This window comes from Panicum virgatum, chromosome 9N (genome assembly GCF_016808335.1).
Source record: "Panicum virgatum strain AP13 chromosome 9N, P.virgatum_v5, whole genome shotgun sequence".
Classification (NCBI taxonomy): Eukaryota; Viridiplantae; Streptophyta; class Magnoliopsida; order Poales; family Poaceae; genus Panicum; species Panicum virgatum.
Window position 1 is genome coordinate 73698190 of NC_053153.1, and position 22986 is coordinate 73721175.

The 22986-nt window shown below is 48.3% G+C and overlaps 2 protein-coding genes across 2 annotated transcripts; both read left to right on the forward strand.

The window, feature by feature from the left end:
• Positions 1-136: 136 nt before the first annotated feature.
• On the forward strand, positions 137-3290 carry LOC120690807 (glutamine synthetase root isozyme 5). Its single transcript, XM_039973637.1, has 11 exons — positions 137-363; positions 602-641; positions 745-848; positions 959-1007; positions 1264-1370; positions 1675-1762; positions 2021-2149; positions 2285-2359; positions 2445-2498; positions 2587-2784; positions 2890-3290. The coding sequence occupies exons 1-11, from the start codon at positions 290-292 to the stop codon at positions 3043-3045; spliced, it is 1074 nt and encodes a 357-aa protein (XP_039829571.1). The 5' UTR covers positions 137-289; the 3' UTR covers positions 3046-3290.
• A 6731-nt stretch (positions 3291-10021) lies between these two features.
• Positions 10022-12084, forward strand: LOC120692210 (cytochrome P450 94A1-like). Its single transcript, XM_039975452.1, has one exon. The coding sequence runs from the start codon at positions 10235-10237 to the stop codon at positions 11798-11800; it is 1566 nt and encodes a 521-aa protein (XP_039831386.1). The 5' UTR covers positions 10022-10234; the 3' UTR covers positions 11801-12084.
• The last annotated feature ends 10902 nt before the right edge of the window (positions 12085-22986 follow it).

The following is a 22986-nucleotide window of genomic DNA, read 5'->3' on the forward strand; positions in this document are numbered from 1 at the left end:
GCACAAGAGGCCTAAAAAATAGAGAGATAAATGACGGGCAGTATCTTTTTAAACTGCTGGTATAGATTATTCAGGGAACTGGAAAACAAACCACATTTTATCTCTACATTTAAATGAAACGCCCTGCCCTGCTTCCAGACTCCCTCCATCCTCCAACCGCAGCCAGCTTCGCTGTATAAATACCCCTCGCGTCTCTCAGCTTCGGACTCATCCCCTGTGCTACACATCTCATCGCATCTTCTTCTTTGCCTACTAAGCTCTGTCGTGTTCTTGATTTTGCTTGCGAGCGATGGCCAGCCTCACCGATCTCGTTAACCTCAACCTCAGCGACTGCACCGACAAGATCATCGCCGAGTACATCTGGTTAGCCTCCCTCTGCTCTTGCACTGCTAATGATCTGAATTGTCTCAAGATCGCGTTTGTGTTGTATTCGATTTTTTCCGTCGTCGCTAGTTGCATTCAGTGTCTATGATATCCCACAACCTGAAATTTCACCGTTTGGCTACAAGCGCAGCATATCCCGGATTCTACTCTACTACCGATCGCTCTACTTTTACTATCGAAGTCTGAATATCTATCTGATGCCATCTCTTCTGTGCAGGATTGGAGGGTCCGGCATAGACCTCAGGAGCAAAGCAAGGGTGCGTAGCTCCATTCATGCCATGTCTTTCTGAATCATGACCTATACTAGCTCTTGTGGTTTATTGCCATGATATATTTCTCACCGTTGTGTTGTTGGAGCAGACGGTGAAAGGCCCCATCACCAGTGCGAGCCAGCTCCCAAAATGGAACTACGATGGCTCCAGCACCGGGCAGGCTCCCGGAGAGGACAGCGAAGTCATCCTCTAGTATGATCCTCATCTCCTTGCTGCATCTGCTCATGTTTTTCAGTTTACTTGCATAGCACCTTTGTTCTTTTGTTGCTTATGCGGTTGCGCCTTTTTATTTCACTCTGAAGCCCTCAAGCCATTTTCAAGGACCCGTTCAGGAGGGGTGACAACATCCTTGTAAGCCTTCGCTTCTCTTATTATTTTACGTTTCGCTTAGAAGCCATAGACACGGCCAGAAGTAAAAAAGGAGGAAGGAAAAGGGGGACCATAAGGTCATATTGCTCTGGTACTTCTTTTAAAAAAGAAGTAAGATAAAAAAGAATTGTCTGAGAAAAAAAATTTAGGTTGAAATACGTGAGTAAAAGTGTTTTTTTTTTTACAAGCAAGCTATGTGGTTGGTTTGCTACGTTCTTATTCAGATTACTCTATATAGGTGATGTGCGACTGCTACACGCCACAAGGCGAGCCAATCCCCACTAACAAGAGATACAATGCTGCCAAGATCTTCAGCCACCCGGATGTTGCAGCTGAGGTGCCATGGTATGAGCACTGGCTGAATCCAAATCAATGCTTTGCCACCTAGAAATATCATTAATTTTTTATACCGTATCAGATGAAAGGGTAAAAGTACTAGTATAATTTGACAAAAGATGCAATAACCAACAAAGTAAATTGTCTTTACTTTAGTATGCAAAGTAGCATAGAACATTTGGATGGTATGAATAGCAATGATGAAAAAGAAAAGTTTTCAAGGACCACTGTATTTGGAACTTTTCAACTTTCTATCTAGTACCTTTCTGTCTTATCTTGCTTCTCATCAGGACATATCTCTGAATTCAAACAGGTACGGTATTGAGCAGGAGTACACCCTCCTTCAGAAGGATGTGAACTGGCCCATTGGCTGGCCTGTTGGTGGATACCCTGGTCCCCAGGCAAGAAAACTTCTTTTGAAAATTATCACTTCATCAGCTTTTGTCTTGTGCAAGTTATATAAAACAAGCTATTGGATGTAAGCTAGTATACGATTTCTTTATTAATCCTTGAACTAGTTGACATAGTGAAGCTTTTAATACTGGAATAGTATACTGAATCTGTACTTGGGCTTCTGATGACCAATTCAACCCAAAAGAAACAGGCTTTGCAAGCTTTCTCAACTCTTCAGTGCGTTCCCTTTTCTTTTTTGTTATCAGGGACCATACTACTGCGCTGCCGGTGCCGATAAGGCCTTTGGGCGCGACGTCGTCGACGCCCACTACAAGGCCTGCATCTACGCCGGCATCAACATCAGCGGCATCAACGGCGAGGTCATGCCCGGCCAGGTACAGCAACCCTGCAACTCTGCAAGTTGTAGGCCGTCACTCTGACCAAGCCCAGCATGCCTGGCACATGAATATCTATGCGATGGATGCGTGGTGATTCTGAGCCGGATGGTTCCGTGTCTGTCTGTCTGACAGTGGGAGTTCCAAGTTGGCCCATCCGTTGGGATCTCTGCCGGCGACGAGATATGGGTTGCCCGCTACATCCTCGAGGTCCATTCTGCTCCCGTCCAGATTGATGACTCCTTTGGGTTATTATTACGCTGAAATTAACAGTTGGCTGATTGGTTGGTTCCAGAGGATCACCGAGATGGCCGGAGTTGTGCTGTCCCTCGACCCGAAGCCAATCCAGGTACAGAAAAAAAAGGAGGGGGCAAGGCAAGGCTTTAACTGCTTCGGATCCTGATGACTGACATCGTGCTGTGTGCCTGTGTCGGCAGGGTGACTGGAACGGCGCCGGCGCCCACACCAACTACAGCACCAAGTCGATGAGGCAGCCCGGCGGCTACGAGGTGATCAAGAAGGCGATCGAGAAGCTGGGGAAGAGGCACGCGGAGCACATCGCGGCCTACGGCGAGGGCAACGAGCGCCGCCTCACGGGCCGCCACGAGACCGCCGACATCAACACCTTCAAATGGGTACGTACATTCGACTCGACAGGGGTGTTTCTTGCTTCTGTTCTGTCTGGGTGCCCGATAGCTCTGCGCCCACATATTAAAGCGTTTTTTTTTCTGCTGCTGCAGGGCGTGGCGAACCGCGGCGCGTCCATCCGCGTGGGGCGCGACACGGAGAAGGAGGGCAAGGGCTACTTCGAGGACCGCAGGCCGGCCTCCAACATGGACCCCTACGTCGTCACCGGCATGATCGCCGAGACCACCATCCTGTGGAAGGGAAACTGAAGACAGTCGATCTCGATAATACCGCACGACGTTGGTGTCCGTTTGGATTTTTGGATTTCGATTTCCCGTCGGCAACGGCAAGGCCTCTGATGGTCCTTTTTAGTTACTTGGCTTCCCTGTGCTCTGAATAATGGCTGTACTGAATTTGCTTTTGCCCTAGGTATATGTTGGATTGGATATTTGGATGTTTCTTCCCGTTGATCGGGGCCACCACTTTAAGTGAATTATTATTCATGAAAACAATATACTGTAGTACCTTTTTTGTGGAAAGGAGCAGAGCAGGCCCATGGAGGTCACTTCCGAAAGAGTTTGATGGGTTGGGAATTGGGATGGCTTTGGTTGGCATGGGCAGAGAATCGAGGAAGGTGACACTGCCGAAAGAGCTTGATGGGTTGGGATGGCTTTGGTTCGCATGGACAGAGCCAGAATCGGCTTTGGGTTGGCACACAGCCATCCTGTGGGGCGGTCGATAGGCAACTTTTCAGAGCTCGCACCATTGTCCATATTCTGGGCTTCTGGCACTGCAGCTGGCTGGATGGAAGAGCTCCTAGGGACATCACACGTAACCTGATTATAACTCGGTGCCTGCATTGTTGCTTCTCCGGGGAAGTAGAATTTGGACCGGGGAGCTGTACCTGAGTCAAACGTTCAGAACGTGGAGATGTGGTGGACGGCAACAATAGCGCCTTTGACATTGAAGCAGAGAAGATAGACAGCTGCAATACTTAAGGGTCACGCGTGCGAGTGCAACAGATACAGTCGCGGAAGCGGGTTTTTTTTTCCCGTGGCACGCTCACTTCTTTAGCTGCAAGGTGCGATGTGTTCCTAGCCCATTCATTTTGCTTCGGATCTACTGCATGTCATTAGCTATCAGCTGCATGTGCACGTCGCGGCCGCTCCGTCTCCGAGAGATTCGTAAACACTGCAGTGCATTTTAGTTCTTGTATATTTCTAGTTTGTCCTTTTTCTCTTTCTAATGTTCCTTTTCTTTTGTTTGTTTTCTTTTCTTTTCTTTTTTTTCTAAAGCTAAATTTTATTATTACTTTTTTTTTCTTTCACTCCTGGTTGCTTCTATATTAAGATCTACCGTAGTCATACTCTAAAATTCTTCTTTTGTAATATGTTTCAAATATGCTTAATACAGAGTTGTCCTATTGTTGCAAAATACCATCTTAGCTTCTTCCAAATACATATGGTTTATGACTTACGAGCCACCTTAGTTGATACTATTTATAAAGGAAAAATATTCCTCACAAAAATGGTATACTACTAATCTGAACTTCTATCAACGGTATATTTTTTTTCTTTTTTTTTCGAGCAACATCGGGTGGGGGGGGATCCCCACATACCATTAAAATTAAAAGCGTTTTTACAAAAATATTGCTCCAGGCATACCAGGAGAGAGTTACATGAGGGGGTTTGGAGGAGAATTAGAGGAGATACAACGAGAGAGCCAGGCCTGCCAAGCCTAAATCGCCGTTTGGAATTTCTTGTATCTGCTCGCCCAGGAGTCGATATCCCTAGCGACCAGTGGCGGAACCAAGATTTTAATTTTGGGTAGTCCTAACAACTACATGTGTATCATTTCCTATGCTTTATACAAAAGTTTGTTAAATTATTAATAAGTACTAAAAGAAAACACAAAATTTAGGGTAGTCCTAGGACTACCGTGCTACCCTGCTGGGTCCGCCACTGCTAGCGACCCGGCCGAGCACATCGGTGGAGCTTGAGTTGGCGTTGTCGAAGATCGCAGCGTTCCTTGCATTCCACAGGTGCCAAAGGGTCAGAACGATTACGTCGACACTTCAGGGAGCGGGATGCCGGCGCCAATATCCCACGGCCTGCGGACCAACCCGACGTGAACGGAAATGCCGAGATAGTGTATAGGTGATATCAACGGTATATAGGTGATCTATGATTTTCTCATTGAGTTTTTTGAGTTCACATGCTTTTCAGGTTACGAGATAGTGTAGAGTTATATTTCAGTTGGTTTAAGTGGCCTCCTTCTTATTAAGTCTGCTTAGAATTATTTAAATCTTTGTATGCGTAGGTTTGATGCAGCAAAGTAAGATTAAATATTTTTCCATAACTTAGAGCAATTTAATCGTAATGCTAGAACAATTTCACATGAAGCTAGAACAATCTTCATACAAACATAGAACACCTCTAGCTAGAAAAATTTGACTGTAGAAATAGAACAAATTGATTGTCAAAGTGGAACAATTGTTTCAGTGTCACAAATAAATTGTTCCACAGAATAATATCATCCAAACATAGTAAATATGATCTAGTTAAAGATTTGAACGTAAAAGATACACGTATGCTATCATAATTTATTTTTTTATGTTTGTTTTGGAAACAATGATTTTTTCACTTTATTTTTCACGAAGCAATATATGACTACCAATTATTTCTTTTATTCTTTTTTGTTATGCTATCGTTTTCTTCCTGTTCAAAGCAACCCACGTAGATCCTAGTTTGTTGCTTGTGAGCAAAAGCTAGGAGTAGAATAACTTTTTACAATAGTTCAACGTACACCCGTGTGCATACAAAGAAACAGGCTTGCTAGCACACGGGCGTCCGATGAGAACTTTTATGGAGTGATTACACTACTAGAAAACAGACCAAAGGTCCAGGCCAAAAGTACCACTTATTGTTTGAACCGGTACTAATGTAAGGCATCAGCACCGGCTGCAACACTAGCCGGTACTATTGGCCTGCGTCCAGCGCTGGCAAGATGCGTCATGGCACAAACCGGTGCCAATGCACTGACAAAGACACCGGGTAATGTCATGAGCCGGTACCAAATGATCGATGCATCATGGCACCGGGTGGAGGCACGACCCGGTGCTATTGGCGCAGACATTGGCACCGGGTCACGCCATAACCCGGTGTCAGTGCATGCCTTAGATATAAGCACTGGTCGGTGGCAATTGAAAATACATCTTTTGGCACCGGTTGAAAAGATCGTCCGGCGCCAAAACATGGCCGCCCACTTTGCCTCTGCGATATTTTAAGTCCGTGTGGCCATTCATCGATCTCTCACATCTCTCATTCTCTCGTCTCTCTCATCTCTCATTCTCTGCCTCTCATCTCTCCCACCTTATCTCCCACGGCCGGCGAGGGAGAGGAGGGAAGAGGGGGCGGCCGGTGTGGACCCGCCGCCAGCCTCCGCCCGCGGCCGGCCTCTGCAGCCCCCGCCCGCGGCCGGCCTCTGCAGCCCCCGCCCGCGGCCGGCGGCCGGCCGCGCGCGCGACACCGCTACGGCCGCACCCCGCGCGCGCCCGGCGCCGCTGCGTCCATGCGCAGCCCGCGCGCGCCGTCCATGCTCCTGCGGCCGCGCTCCGCCCTGACGGCAACGAGGAGGTGGAGACGCAGAGCAAGGGGGGTGGCGGCGGGGTGCATCTGGGGAGGGAGGCGCTGAGGAGGGAGGTGGCCGCCACCATGGCCGCCGCTAGGCAAGGGGAGGGAGGCGGGGATGGTGAAGGGGGCTGGAGCGGGAGGCGAGTACCGGAGGAGGAGGTGGGGGGCCGCCCCGCCGTGCCGCGGTCGCGGGCCGCCCCGCAGTGGCCGCTCCGCCATGCGGACACGCCCCCCGCTACGCCCGCCCGCGGCCATGGCGTGCCCCTGCACGCCTCCTCCGCCGGTGTGCGCCGTGGCCGGAGCAGGGGGCGGCCGGCAACTCGCCTGCAGCCGCAGCACGGGTCTGCCCCGGCCGTTGTTTTTTTTTCTTTTTTTTCTTATTTTTTTAAATAGAGATGCATGTGGGATTATAGATTGTATCTATTTTATGGGATTAATGGACTGTATCTATCTTACGAACGATTTTTTGAATGATTTGTCGGATGGGAGGGGAATGGGAGAGAGTGCAAGCAACAGAACGGGAGATGATGAGAGGGAACGTGCGTAGCTGCCTTACGGGCGTAGCTGCCTTTGGTACCGGTTGGAAAGGTGGCTTTAGGTACCGGGCGATTTACCCGGTGTCAAAGGCAGATCCCATTGGTCTCACTTTGGGGGCACCGGTTGAAGAACCGGTACCTAAACTTGTTTCCAACCGGTGCTAAGAGCTCTTTTTCTAGTAGTGTTACATCAAAACAAGATATCTGCAACATTGAAAATAGAGCAAAATATATAGATGCAACACTGAAAAATATGTGAAAAAACTAATTAAGTCGTTTGACTCTTGGATGCGAAAATTCCCGCCACAATATGAACACCATGTTTCACAACATTCACCATGAAACATGTGGAAATAATAGTTGCAACATCGAAAAACAAATATTAAATATATGTTGGAGCATTCGATTTCCAATTTTTCTTCCCAGCTCGGACGTCTCTGTCTTAGCAGTTTCGAAAAAGAAATTAGATGGTCGCCCGGGAAACGATATTCCCACGGCTCGCGAATGAGCAGGGAAACGAGACGTGTGGACCTTCTTCTAAATATGTATTCACGGCTCAAAAAATTAGATCACGCATGATAATAGAGAAGCTTCTGCGACAATACCAAATACCAACGTGTGTGCCGCTTTCACCTTTGCATGAAAGGAAAAAAAAAAAGAAGCCTTCCTTATCTGGGGCAGATCAAGGTACCAAATACTCGTACCAACGACGTGCAGGGCAGTCAGCAATAATGTGCGCTGACATTTATGGTTTATTATCCTTCCCCTGCCTTTTTTTTCCAGCTTGCCACCGATCATCCTCTTCCAGTCCACAGCAACTGAACAATATAGGCCAAACGAAGAGCCCGCTCAACCGAGCAGGCCCACGGGGCGCGAAATGGCCCATCCGAGAAGGCGAGTATTCGGCAGAGAAGTCTGAAGGAACCAAGTCTGAATTATGGCTGTGCAAGTTATGGGCTGGGCCGACTCATGTGGCGTTATCTACCCGCAACGGCCCAGGAGACCTCCGGAGCCCGGACGGTAAATGAAGTACCGACCGGGGGTGGACGGTAGATGAAATACCGACCACCCCGACCTGGCCGCCGGCCTGCGCCCACTCTGCCGCCGCGCGCTCCCGGTGGTCGCCGGAGGCAACGCCGCCGTGTGGAAGGCGCACCGTGCGTTCACCTTGCCGTCCGTCTCCGTGCACTCAGCAACTACCTTGGCATCCACATCCTCCGCGCGCGCGGCGGCGGCGCTGGCACTCGCCCGGGAAGGGTCCTTGGCGCCCGTCTCGCCGTCGAATACAGGTCGCTGGATGTCACGAGAAAATTGGGGAAATGAAAGCAGGCCTCTCGCAGAGTCGCAGACGCCAGACGGGGATCGATCGCGTCAATTAACAGTGTGATCGAATCGAACTCGAACCTCCGACATCGCTGTCCGGATGGCACCGCCGCGACGAAGCGCGCCATCATTACCTTTGGCGCATGGGGGGCATGGCTCGCCAGTCTGACCAGCGTCGCGCCGCCGCCGCCAAGCTCGCCAGTGTCCACCGCCCGCGCGCGGCCGGCCACCGTGTCGCCCGGCACCGCAAGCCGCGGCCTATCTCTACCGGCGCGCCCCTGAGCGCGCGTCACGTCCTCCTGCCCCGCGCTCGGCTCCGCGCCTCTGCGTCCAGTCCAGCATCCTCGATGCTCCTGGGGTTCACTAGGAAGGCCATTGGCCAGCTGTCGCCCGGCCGGGACCAGCGGCATCGGCTTGGAGCCTCGCCGGTGCTCAGCCCATGACTCGCGCAGCTCCCGCGCATGTCGTCGGCCGGGCTTCCCTGTAACCGCCGCCTGCTGCTTTGTCTGCAGTCTGCTTGACTTGCGGTCTCAACGGGGATGAGCATAGCCTTGAGCCGTTGAGCAGCACTCGGCCAGTCCGCAGTCCGCACCACAACCTGCGCCGCTGAAAGCCTGAAACCGTGTCGATCGAGCCATTTAACATCCCTTTCCTATATCAGAATTGGTAACAAGAGTTGGGTAAACCTGGATCTTGCAGATGCTTGTATTTGTTTTTTTAAAACAAAAAATGTAATGCTTGTATGTTAATTGCATACATCAAACCCTGTTTACCTTTTTTTTATGAAACATCAAACCATGTTTACTTGAACACAGTATGCAGGTTCTACCAAATCAATTTGTTGTGCTGTATTTAAATTCATAACGGGGTCAACATATGAATTTTCAGTAGATTTTCTTGATCTTCTGGACCTAGTTTTAGATAGTGTCTGTTGTCTAATTGGTACGAAGACACGCTTTGGGCTGACAGGTTCAATTTTACTACCATTGCTGCTGGGTGCAGCACCCGTGTTGGATTGTCACTGAACCTGCTGATTGAGGCAAAAGGATATTCCAAAAATCAAAATAGAAACAGAAAGAATACAGCACACACCAAACATCATCTGCTGATAGAGAGAAAAGGATATCGAATGAAGACAGAACAAAAGACAATCGAAGTTGGGCCTGGCTGCATTGAACTGAAAACAGAAACATGTAAATAAATACAACCAGAAAATAACGACTAATAATGGACAGAAAATAATCGGTTGATGACTCGAAAAAAAGGCACTGGAGGGTTGTTTCAGATATTCCGTTTGTAAAGAAGAACTGACCTGGATAACATTATGTTTCCCACGTGTAAGTTGGTAATCAGATATTCCGTTTGTAAAGAAGAACTGACCTGGATAACATTATGTTTTCCACGTGTAAGTTGGTAAAGATTTCAAAATTGGCATGATTAAGTAAAATGCTGTGGTCTACGAGGAGGTATTAAATATCCCACCTGAGCAAATATGAGAAACCAGGATTTGAACCCTGATCCGCTAGCTCTTTCCAAGGACACTAGCCTGCTGCACTAACACAGCTTCTCTATGACGGTATGAAGTAAAAAAGTAAAACCATATTACTAATATAATCGTGAAAGCAGACAAAACCTGGATTCTTCATGCGGTCCCAATTTACGCATAGGTCCCAATTGACAAGACCAGCGCACCTCTCAGCTTCGCCACTGCATCGCTAGGGCCGCACAGACACGGGCAGCACCGCCAGCCAGCAGAACAAAATCGCACGGGGCGAAGGGCCTAGCAGGCTCCACGCTCCAGGCAGCGAGCGCATCGTGTTCACTCACCACACACCACACCCTTTCTCTCCTCCCCTTATCTTTTACCCCCGCCATCTAAACCTGTACTAGGCTGTAGCCATTTGGTATCGGGTAGATACAGGACACGCTTCTCTGCTAGTCACCTGACGTGCTAGCGTCCAGCATCCATGGCTGATTTCTGGTTGCTGCTTCTGCTCGCCGTCAGTGCAGTCTGGGTTCTTCAAGCATGGAGCCTATGGAGAGCCCGAGGGCTCGGCAAGAAGGCGGGGAAGGCGGCGGCGTACACGTACCCGCCGGGGCTGGAGCCGTACCCGCTGATCGGCCACCTGCCGCAGTTCCTGGCGAACCGGCACCGCGTGCTGGACTGGATGTCCGAGGCGATCGAGCGCCATCCCACGAGCACGTTCGTGCTGCGCCGGCCGGGCGGCGTGCGGGGCGCGATCACCGCGAACCCGGCGAACGTGGAGCACTTCCTGCGCGGCAGCTTCGACAACTACCCCAAGGGGCCCCGGTTCGCGTCGCTGCTCCACGACTTCCTCGGCCGGGGCATCTTCAACGCCGACGGCGAGGCCTGGCGCGCGCAGCGGAAGGTGGCCAGCCACGAGTTCAACACGCGCTCGCTCCGCGCCTTCGTGGCGCGCTGCGTGCACGCCGAGCTGCACGGCCGCCTCCTCCCACTGCTGCGCCGCGCCGCGGCGTCCGGCGCCCGCCTCGATCTCCAGGACGTGCTCGAGCGGTTCGCGTTCGACAACATCTGCCGCGTCGCCTTCGACCACGACCCGCGCCAGCTGCCGGACGGCGGGGACGGCGCGACGGACGGCGGCTTCGCCGACGCGTTCCGCGACGCCGCGAATCTCAGCGCGGGGCGGTTCCGGTACGCCGTCCCGGGGTTCTGGAAGATCAAGAAGGCGCTGAACGTGGGGTCCGAGCGGCGGCTGCGCGAGTCCATCGCCATGGTGCACGACTTCGCCGATCGCATCATCCAGTCGCGCCGGGAGGAGATGCGGAGGGACGGCTTCGAGAAGCACGACCTCCTGTCGCGGTTCATGGCGAGCCAGGACGAGACCTACTCCGAGTCCGAGGTGCCCCTCCGCGACGTCGTGATCAGCTTCCTACTGGCCGGGCGGGAGACCACGTCCTCGGCGCTCACCTGGTTCTTCTGGCTCCTCTCCCCGCGTCCGGACGTGCAGCGCCGCATCCGCGACGAGGTCGCCGCGGTGCGCGCCCGGCGCGCTCAGGGCGACGACGTCGTCGGCTTCGACCTGGACGAGCTTCGCGAGATGCACTACGTGCACGCGGCCATCACGGAGTCGATGCGGCTGTACCCGCCGGTGCCGGTGAACACGCTGCGGGCGGAGACGGACGACGTCCTGCCCGACGGCACGGCCCTGCAGGCGGGGTGGTTCGTGGCGTACAATTCGTACGGGATGGGGCGGATGGAGTCGATCTGGGGCCGCGACGCGCGGGAGTACCGGCCGGAGCGGTGGCTGAACCCCGCCGACGGGACGTTCCGGCCGGACAGCCCGTTCCGGTTCGTGGCGTTCCACGCGGGCCCGAGGCTGTGCCTGGGCAAGGAGATGGCCTACATCCAGATGAAGTCCATCGTGGCGTGCGTCCTTGAGGAGCTCGACGTGGCCGTCGACGGCGCGTACCGCCCCCGGAAGGTCGCGTCGCTGACGCTGCGGATGGCGGACGGGCTCCCCGTGACCGTGAAGCCGAGACGAGACTGCTGAGCTGACGACCCATCAGTCTCTGCAGACAAGTAGTTGCAGATGACAAGGTGTTACGTTGGTAGTTCGCTATCGTTTGGGCCCGTTACCCTGTTGCGTTTTGGAATCCCCTGTATAGAAATAAAAAGGAGATTCCGATATCTGTCGAAATCAAGGTAACCAGAGTCAAGGTTGTCGAAATCAAGTCAGGTCCGAAGTCCTGCAATAATAGCGTAAAACATTCTGCCGCCACAATTCAAATCTAGAACTGTAAGCAGTCCATTCAATCTGAACCATAAATTCAGTTACCCGAATGAAGATCTTCAGAAAATCCAGAAGCCTTAAGAGCCAACTAGTACGCTAGAACCTCTCCCGTAATCTATCTGGAAAGCACAAGGAAGACCTCATAGAGTCGGATCAAGCCCAAGGAAAAAAAAAGAAAGAAGAAGAATGAAAGAAATAGATGATGGGCAATGGCAAACATCTCGAATGGCATACAAGAACAAAAATCCTGTAACTCTTCTATTTCTCCAAAAGTTCTATGTATGCAACAGGGTTCAACAAAACCATTTACTTTTTCCATTGGTCACTGCACTCATCAGGTCAATTTTGCGTTAAGTCTATGTATGCTACGTTAATCAACAATGGGGTTACATTGTCACAAGATATTTGGCGTGCAAAATTACCAACTAAAATTAAGGTATTTATGTGGTATCTTTAAAAGGGGTAATTCTAACTAAAGACAATCTAGTTAGACGCAATTGACATGGAGATAAGTCATGTGCTTATTGTCATGTTCCCGAGTCTATACGACATTTGTTTAGTTGTGCTCACATGAAGTTTTTTGTGGCGCACAGTTCATGTATTGTTTGGTATATCACAACCATCTTCTATGGATGATCTGATGAATCAATGGTGCAAAGTGGGGGTATCGAACATAATTTGTTGCTACTAACTGCAGCCTCGGCTATTTATTAGACCATTAGGGTTTTCAGAAATGAGGTTGTTTTTGATAAATATAAACCAAAATCTTAATTGTAGTTTGCAGATACTTTTCAGGTGAACGTATTGGATATGCCAATGGGCTCTGGTGCAGCACCATGAGCATCAGCACGCTCTAGTCCTCTCATGTCAGCATCTCGAGGAGGCAGCACTTCGAGTCTTTGCGTCTTCGATTTATCGTCGAGTTGATTAGGTTTCTATTAATCATGAGAGAAATTTGTTGTAGTTTGTTTACCCCGCTTTGACTTGTTTTGTGAGAGTGTGTGGAACCTTTTACTTGTTTCTAATAAGTAGACTGATTCTATCTTGTATAGATGAAGTCGGATAGTATCTATCTTTTATCTAAAAAAAAGTTCTCCTACAGCACCCCCTCGATTGCTAGGATTCACAGTTGATTTGTATAAAATGAACAAAGAGACGAGGAAACCACTGGCTGACATTTTTCGTTTTGGGTTATGTTGGTTTCCGATGTGAAACATTGTTCTCTGATGAGCACACCAACTTCCAAAAGATTGTAACTATAATCATGCTCGTTAAAATCACAGATTCCAAATCAGATGAAATATTTTACAATAAAATCGTGGTCGTTATTAATTAGAATTGTAAATTCATACTCTTTTGAGTTTTGACTATAGAGTCAGTCCATCCATAAATCTAGGCCATGTTTAGTTCGTTTTACCTGTAAACGCAAAAATTTTTGCGTGGGAATCTTGACAATTTGAAGTACTAAATGAAGTCTATTTACAAAACTTTTTTCACAGATGGGTTGTAAATCGCGAGACGAATCTAATGATGCTAATTAATCCATGATTAAGCAATAATTAGCGGATGGTTACTGTAGCATCAATGTTGCAAATCATGGATTAAGTAGGCTCATTAGATTCGTCTCGCGATTTACAGCCCAACCATGCAAAAAGTTTTATAAATAGACTTCATTTAGTACTTCAAATTAGCAAGATTCCTTTTCACTTTAATGCGTTTACGGCTTTTTTGTGTTTACGGGGTGTGAACTAAACAGGGCCTTACAATGTAAAATCGATGAACTAAAATGAAGATTCTGAAAAACGTCTGATCCAAATCCTTTAGAGCACGGAACAGTGCTGGAACCGTCGCATCCCTTGACAGTTGACACTACGTGGAATGGAAGACATTGTTCGGCCTTCTGGTTAGTCTCCTGCAGTTGCCTCCATCCTCTGTCGTTTATCATTCGTCAAGTCACAAAAGATACGTTCTATCGCTCTACTATGTCGAGACTTTTAGGCACGGTGCCCGTCTGCTTCTGCACTCACCCAACTCCGTGGGCGCCCATATTCTGTTGTTCCTTTGCACCTTTGCTCCTGAAACTTGTAAAGTTGTACACGACTTGGAAACTTATCCCTTCCTCCTGCGGTTGCAACTTTCGGATTCTTCTAAAACGACATAACACAGGCAGATTCTCTGCTCCTGTCGGTTCAAACTCAAAGGAAAAGGAAGAAACTAATAAATAAAAGAAAGAGACGATGGGCCGGGGCAGACGATAGTTTGTGTGGAGATGAAGAGCCCAAATAATTTCCTAGTCATGCATACGTCGCCCGGATTCTGGGCCTGCAATGGCCGTGCTGGGCCGGAAACTATGGCATTGCGCTTGCAACCTTCGACTCCTCTGATTCTGAATTTCTAATCACCATCAGCATCGTCAGGTTATGACATCACATCAACCATCATGGGCACGGCAGCAGGAGCATCATCATGTTCTCGTGTCGTGAATTGTGAACCTCGCACCTCCGAGTTCCGCCGGTGCCCATTCTGCCGTGTGTACGGAATACTTTATTCTAATTTTGTTGGAGAGTTAAAATCGTAGAAATAATTATGAAGATTTATAGCACCAAATAGATATACTACGAAAAATCTAATTACATTTATTTGATGTCATAAATATTAGTATTTTATTGTATAAGTTTGATTAAATTTAAAATATTTTGACTCTTTAAAATATTAAAATAATTTATAATTTGGAATGAAGAGATTACCACATTATTATTAGAGGAATAGAATTGAGCCCGATGCAAGATGCAAAAGACAGCCCACTGAACAACCTCGAAGCAGTCATTGTCATCTGAAAGGACGGCCAGGAGCGTTAAGTTTGCTTTGCTTGATTAGGTTTTTCTTGGAGAGGGGATGAATGGAGCGCATATAAATCTACTCTAACTTGCTTCAAAGCAACTTGCTGTGTTTAGTTCATGAAATTTTTTGGATTTAGGTATTGTAGCACTTTTGTTATTATTTAACAATTAATATCCAATCATAAATTAATTAGATTTAAAAGATTCGTCTTGTTATTTACAGTTAAACTGCATAATTAGTTATTTTTCAACTGCATTTAATGATCCATGCATATGTCCAAAGATTCGATGTGATGAGTTCTATATGTAATTTTTTGGGAACTAAACAAGGCTAATCAAGGGAGCATTTGGGGAAGTCCGCATTTGGGCCCCCAATTCTTCAACCTGGTTTCAAGCAAAACTGGGACACCCTGACTCGGCGACACGTGACAAATGGGCAGACCTTAACTAGAGGACACACTTTGCTCATTGTCTGGGATACATTTGTGTTACATCATAGGCCTTTGAAATCAAATATCCCACGCTCCTGCACTTAAAATTTACGAGAAGATTTTTTTCGAACAATAAATTTATGAGAAGATTAAAACTTGCCCACTATTCCAGGGACAGCAGAAGAACTCTTCTATCTGAAGAACTGCCTCCAATTTTTCACCGGCCTACAGTTTTGCGTGTCAAGTGAATGAAGTAAACCCCGATTACCATACGATTAGCAAGTCTGAGCTAACCTTCTCTTTCTTGCTCATGCTTTGCGTCCGGCTTTCTATTCTTTCCACAAAGAAACACACACAGGCGGTGTCCGCTCGCCTTTGCTCTCGACCCGTGCCCATCGAAACAGAACCGCAAGACCCGTGCGGCTTTGCGTTGTTTGCAAGCCTCCGGTCGATTTGGGCTCGTCCAAGGACAACGAGACAAAGCTGCAGCCTGCCTTGGCCTGCTGCCTGAGCGCAGGTAAACCGTGAGCGATGTTGATCGGCTAGATGAGGACGACCTGACCGTGCTTTGCGTTTGCCCGAAGCCTACACTGCACTGTCTTTTGTGGCACAGGCAGAAAGCGCACTGATGCTGGGACCATGACGCTATGCAGCATAGGTGATGCAGAAGCATCTGACATGTACTTTCTACGGCATTTATAAGGTCTTGTTTGGCTCCAAGACTTTTTTCAAAAGTCCCTATCACATCAAAAGGAATCTTACTATTTTATAGTATTAAATAAAATCTGTTTATAAATGTTTTTTGACAGCTGAGTGCTAATTCGCGAGACGAATCTAATGAGCCTAATTAATTCATAATTTACTACAGTGATGCTACAGTAACCATCCGCTAATCATAGATTACTATACCTCATTAGATTCGTCTCGCAATTTAGCCTCAGAGTTCTGCAGTTAGTTTTATAATTAATCTTTATTTAATACTTCTAAATACTAAAAAGTTCCAGGGACTTGAAAAAAGTCCCTGGAACCAAAAAGCCCTAAGTTATCACCGCGCACATTCTGAGTTAAATATCTGTTTAGAATTATCGTAGCTGTCTCAAAAGTCTATCATTAGTTCTCCAACTGCAAAGTTATAGTGTAGGATTAGAGAACGGGGTAGATGTCAGAGCTGTCATGGAATAGTGTCCCAACTGATCATGGGAGGGGCACAAAAATAAAAAATGGAAATGAAATACATTGTTATCTTAGGGAGTGGTTGTGAGTGCTAACCTTGAGTCCAAATTACTGCAAGATCACTAGCTAGGGGTTTGGACATGCATCGCTTTCGTTATTAGGCGACGCATTTCCTTTCCTTGGTCGATCAAGTAATGGAGCGTTGAGAGATGCCTTTACTTGACGACGCTTAAGTTTGACAAGCACATTTCAGTTAGCAGCACAAAGATCTAGTACTCGTCTGACAGCAACCATCAGCTAGTCAACTATCTGAATGTCGTGAGACTGGACCCCCATGAGTTAGTAGTGATTGTACAATTTTTATTTCTTGAGACCATAGTTCTGTTAAGGAGGGATCAGCATTCAACAATTGAGCTAGAGTAACTGACTATATGGAATTTTGTTCTTCATTTGCAGATGCTATTGCAAATATGGATTTTTAACTCCGCAACTTGTTTGGCATATCGAATAACGGGCACTGTTTTTACTTGTTAGCTTCGTTGACAGGGCAACCTAGCTGAGGCACTTAGTATAAACTTCTAACGATAATGTTCAGTATCGCAAGCAAGTGCCTATATATATGTTCGTATGTACAAGTCACGTAACGTAACGTTCGCTAGGCTACACTTAACTGTGTTTAAAAATTAAGAACCTGCATGTTCTATAAGCTACCCATTAGTAGTTTTTTCTTATTGTCCCAAACAAATAGCCCACTGCACTCCACACAGGACACACAGGTGTGCAACGGCTTGATGTCAACAGTCAACTCTCTCCTTCACATGCATATTTTCCATCCAGGTGGTCTTATATTCCCCATCACAAAACATAGCGCGTCCCAAATCACGCTCTGATCCTCCTGTTCGTTCCAAACATCCACGCTGGAGAGAAAAAAAAAAAAGAATAAAACCAACGACTAGCTGCAATTTGCAAGCATTTTAAGCTAACACTAATAAAATACCTAAACTAGCTTATTAAGCTAACAATAAAATACTAAACTAGCCAGATCACTTCCACCCTACTCCTTGACCTGTAGCAATATGTTTAATCGCAATCCCTAGCTAGCCAACCGAACCGATTGCATATTATACTCCGCCACGGCTATCATATTCATATGAAGGGAGCAAGAACTTCACAGCTCACTCGAACCAGACGCACAGAGATCATATCCAGGTCACTTCGGGCGCGTTTAGTTCCCAAAATTTTTTAAATGTAATTAAATAACAAAACTAATTACATAGTTTGGATGTACACGATGAGACGAATCTTTTGAGCCTAATTAGTGCATGATTATCCATAAGTGCTACAGTACCCCCCGCATGTGTTAATGATGCGGTCAGAGGCCTCAAAAGATTCGTCTCGCGGTTTCCAAGTGAGTTCTGAAATTAGTTTTTTAATTAGTGTCCGAAAAATCCTCCCGACATCTGGTTAAACCGTTGACGTGACACCTAAAAATTTTTTGTTTGGGAACTAAACGGCCCCTTCACCTGTGCACTAGTATGCAGTTCAGAGCTAGTACTGTTTAGAAGCAAGTACGTACACAGAGCCACCTGCCATGGAACAGAAGCGGCGAGGGAATTCAGTGTGTTGGGGATCACCGTCTCGGATGCCGGAGGTTGCCCGAAACTGCAGGGCGGGAGCCGAAGGATCCGAAGGTCAGCTAAGGCCAGGAGGTTACCTTTTTGCCCGAAGGTCAGAAGATGCGCCCGAAGGTTGCTAGGTCCCAAAGGTGATTCCATCACCCGGAGCTCCCCGGAAACTACCGAAAATCCAGAGAAGCGTGCGAAGGTCAACTGCTGATCCGAAGGTTACTGCAGACCTTTGGGGTAGCATCTCAATCACGAATCGGATAGGGTAGACAATTTGTCCACTCCAACCTGTATGAAATGACCTAGGGCCCGGAATATTCGCAGAATATTCCTGGCAGGTAGGAGTACTGTAGTCATTATGTAACAAGGGTTAGGGGTATAAATACCCCCAACCAATCTGTACTGGACAAGTGCATATATGAGGGCGAAATTCTGCCATTTTAATATGTTTAACCTTCGTGTATGCATTTTGATTGGGTAGTAAGGAAGCCGAGAACCCAACAAAGGTGCCCACCGTGTTCCCAGCTCGTAAACCAACCCTCGATGGCACCACACAAGAGGAAACCCACAGACCCTCCCGCTAACGACAACCAAAATGATTCCCGAACCTCCCAGGAACAATTTTCCACACAACCCCCACCACAAGACAACCAATCACCCAATGGAACACCCGAAGTTACAGAACCTTCGGGGTCCAACCAAGATGAGCTCACCGTCGTGAGCCTCCAGCTCCAGGCTTTGGAGAAGCAAAAAGACATCCTCGCCAAGCAGCTGGCCACATTGCAAAACGCACTGAACCGAGCAAACCAATTGGCCGAAGCCAAGCGCAAAGTAGCAGCCATGCAAGCAGAAATCAACAAAATGTAGCAAGAATGTGTAAGTACTCAGTCCAATCATGAACAGCAACCTCCGATGGGGTCTCCTCATCAGAACGAGATCCATAACATCCGAACCATTCATACCCTCCAAGACCACTACGTCCCGCCTTCGGCTGGCACCTATGACCCAAATTCGCCACTCTGTGCAGCCTTGCAGCACACACCTTGGCCACTAGGCTACAAGCCAACACAGCTTCCAAGATAACACGGTTCAGAAGAGCCCACCCAATTCATCATGGCCTACGAAGCCACAATAGCTTCGGCTGGTGGTGACGGCCCTATCATGGCAAAATTCTTCATCATGGCCTGCGAAGGTCCAGTAGCTAACTGGTACTCTCACCAACCCTCGGGCTCCATTACAAGCTGGCCTCAGCTAAAGGCAAGGCTCAGGCAGGACTTCCAAGGCTTCGGGCGACTCGATCCGAACACCATAGAAAACTTCCAGTGTCTGCAAGGAGACAAAGAACCACTTTATGATTACTTCCGAAGGTTCGTCTAGAAAAAGGCTCTGAGTCCAAATTTCCCAGAAAGAGATGCAATCGCCAAGTGCATCGCCGGCTTACTACCCGGACAGCTAGCCTCGCACCTGTCCAGGGAGCCACCCAGAACACTCAGTGACCTATATGCAGAAGCAGAAAAATACACCAGGTCAGATGCAGATCACAGACGGAGAGTCGAACAACGAAGGATAATGAGGCAGGATGAAAAACACAACTAGAATTACCAGAACAAAAACCTGTAGTTCGTGTTCCCCGTGGAACCTTCGCAAGAAAACGGCCCTGAATAGGATCAAGACCCATTCGTAACTCCCCCAAATAAGTCCCTCGAAAGTCAACACAACAACCAAGGCCGCAGTCATTCAGGGCATCAGGGCCGCGGCCGCGGCCGCGGAAAAGGTCGAGGACCTTCGCACGGACTGAAATTTTTTTTCCTGTCATTTTCATGGCAACGAGTCGGATCATACAACCAATTTCTGCCCCGAGAAGAAGAGAACACTAGAGCGAATGGAAGAAGAGAAAAAGGCAAAACTGGTCAGCCACACTGCGTGGTCAGGACCTTCGGCACCACCGTTCCCGCCAGCACCTACACTATACAATCCAACCTTTCAACCCACGCCCGCCTTCACCTACAACCCATACCCAAACAATTGGCCCCCTCAGCCACCAGCTTACCCCAAGCCGCTCTCCTTACCACCACCTCCGAGCCAACAACAGGCTCAGGAAGAATTATCTCCACCCCCTCCAGGCCCACCCCCAAAGCAAGAGCCTCAAGGCTCCCAAACTCCCCAAACAGCTGCACTGCCATCCTTCGGCATGATCATGCCAATATACGGAGGTTCCACCCTTGAATTCCAAAACAAGAGGTAGCGCAGAGATTACTTCAGACAAGTCAACTGCATCCTAGTTGACGGCCCGGCAAAGAAAACACCTTGGTCGCACATGCCGATAACCTTCTCAGAGGAGGACATGAGCCTCAACAGCTACCCGCACACCGACGCAATGGTCATCGAAGCCAACATTCAAGGTTGGACCATCGAAAAAATACTAGTTGATACTGGCAGCTCCGTAGATATAATTTTCTCAAGTACCTTCGATAGAATGAATATCGATAGAAACCTCCTCCAGCCAGCCGAAATCCCCTTAATTGGGTTCGGAGGGAAAAGGGTCGAGGCCCTTGGCAAAACTTCACTGCCAGTCTTCTTCAACTTCTCGTTCTCTACAACTAGGCGGAGCCTCTCAGCCGAAGCTTCGAGCATCTTGTCAGACTCCGCCTTTTCTCTCCGCAACAGCACCCTCCCAGCCACGAGAGCCTTCGCATTCATTGCCGCAACCACACGGCCAAGGTCTCTAGTACCGTATACTTCAAGCTCCTTCTGAAAACCTGCATAAACCTCAGCTGTTAGAATAAATCAACAACAAACACTTCACCAAAATAAACAAGAATACCTTCAACATCAAAGAATTCCTTCTCCAGCTGCTGCTCCTGCACGGCCGAAGAGGTACCCTGCAAAGGTAGAGGTACCCCCGCAGATCCGAACTCGATCTCGTGGCTCAACGTCGCCATCATGGTGGCAACATCTACTTCACGAACCCAAGGAATATAAGGATCAATATCCGGACCCTGAAAATCAAGAGGATGAGGCACTAGAATCCCACCTAGCTCGTCGAAACAGAGTTGGCCATCATCACGTGTGTCCTCATCCATTAACGCTGCCTCTGCCCTCGCAGAGCCCTCGCGGGTCTCAGCAGCAGCGACATCAGTCTTCTCGCCTGTAGAACTTTCTAGCACCTTCGAAGGTTGCACGCTCAAGGTTGCAGCCGGCGCATCTGCAACCTTCGCGACAACCTTCGATGGAACACGAGTCGGCCTAGCATCAGCCGCACCAATAGGCACAACGGGGTCGATGGTAGCACCTTCGTCTTCGAAATCAAGCAAGCTGACACTCCGCAGGCCCGTCCCACTCGACGGGTGAAGCTTCACTACCACATCAACACTGTTCGGGCCTGAAAGGAGGGACCCAAACTGGTCAAGATAAATCTCCATAGATTCCCCTCGAAGGGGAGAAAAACTTATGGTCTCCTCTAGCTCCCGCAGAAAAGACTCACTACACATCTCACTACTAGAAACACCCCGAAGGTACCGAGTCAGGCGATTACCTTTCTTCGCCGATGCAACCTTCGGAGGTGGGTGAGGTGGCTTCGTTGCCAAAACCTTCGGAGCGGCCTTCGAAGAACCAGCGTCCGCAGAAGAAATTTTTCTCTTCTTGGCGGCGGGATCTTCACTCGAAGCTCCCTTGCTCCTCTTTTCCGGCTTCTTGGGCTCCTCTCGGTCTACATACTTCACACCCATAACAACCAAAGACCAATTCACCCGGCAACTCCCGGGGCAGCAAATAACAAAAGAATCATACTCCTTCGACAGGTATGGCCCAGCCAACTCTGCCACTCTTTGCTCAACCTCCGCCACAATAGCCTCATCCGTCTTCCCGGACGGCTTAACCAAATCAACCTTCGGGAAGGGAAGTGCTTCCTTCGAGGCACAAACCTTAACCCTCACAAAGGGATTGGGATCCCAGCCAGCAGACAAAGGCCAACTTTTCGCACAAACAAACTCCTCAATTAAATCCCTTCCTCCAATCAGTGCAGCTGCCGTCGAAAACGCGTCCAAACAATCCATGTAGCCAACCCTGGACCTTCGGAACTCGGTCTGGCTAATATGCTCCACCAGGTTAACCTTCGAGGCCAAAGGATAGGAGACCTCGGTCGGGTTCTCAGCACTAGGAAATGCAACTTTAGCATAAAACCAAAATTGCGCCCAATCATCATCCCAACGATTCTTCTGGCAGTATGAGAGCTCCAAACGATCTGTTGGACCTTCGGGACACGAAGGTGCAACATCCACTCTAAGCACTATAAACATCATCCTCGTCTGCGAACCTAATGATAAGGATCGACTCGCTGAAAGGATATGTGGTGGCGGATAGGATAAAACTAGAATCACTCGGAGATCACTCAACAAGATCAACTAGCACCGGAGATTACTCTACGGGTTTCTCAAAGAAGAGCCATGCTCAATTCTCATATCATATCAATTCATCCCACCCAAATGATGGATTACATGGTTTATTTATACTAGGAACATCCCTCCCAGTTGGTGTGAATCATAAGAATAAATAAAAGTAAGTGGACCATCATCTTGGTGGAGAAATTGAAGAGTCTTCTTTCATTCTCGCGCAGCCACCAACAGCCTGTTCAGCCTCCACTAAACTAGCCATAACTGCTAGCTCAGAAGTCCAAAAGAGGCACTGTTTATTGAGTTGGAAACTAGACTCACATATCTTTCTAATGATATATAATATGAATGCTAAAACCATAAATATTAATGCCAGCAATCCATGAAATCCAAGATTAATTCTGCATGCTTCACTTGACCTTATCATCCTCCCCCTGTTGAAAAAGAACTCGCCCTCGAGTTCAGATTGACCGGAGCCAATGTGAT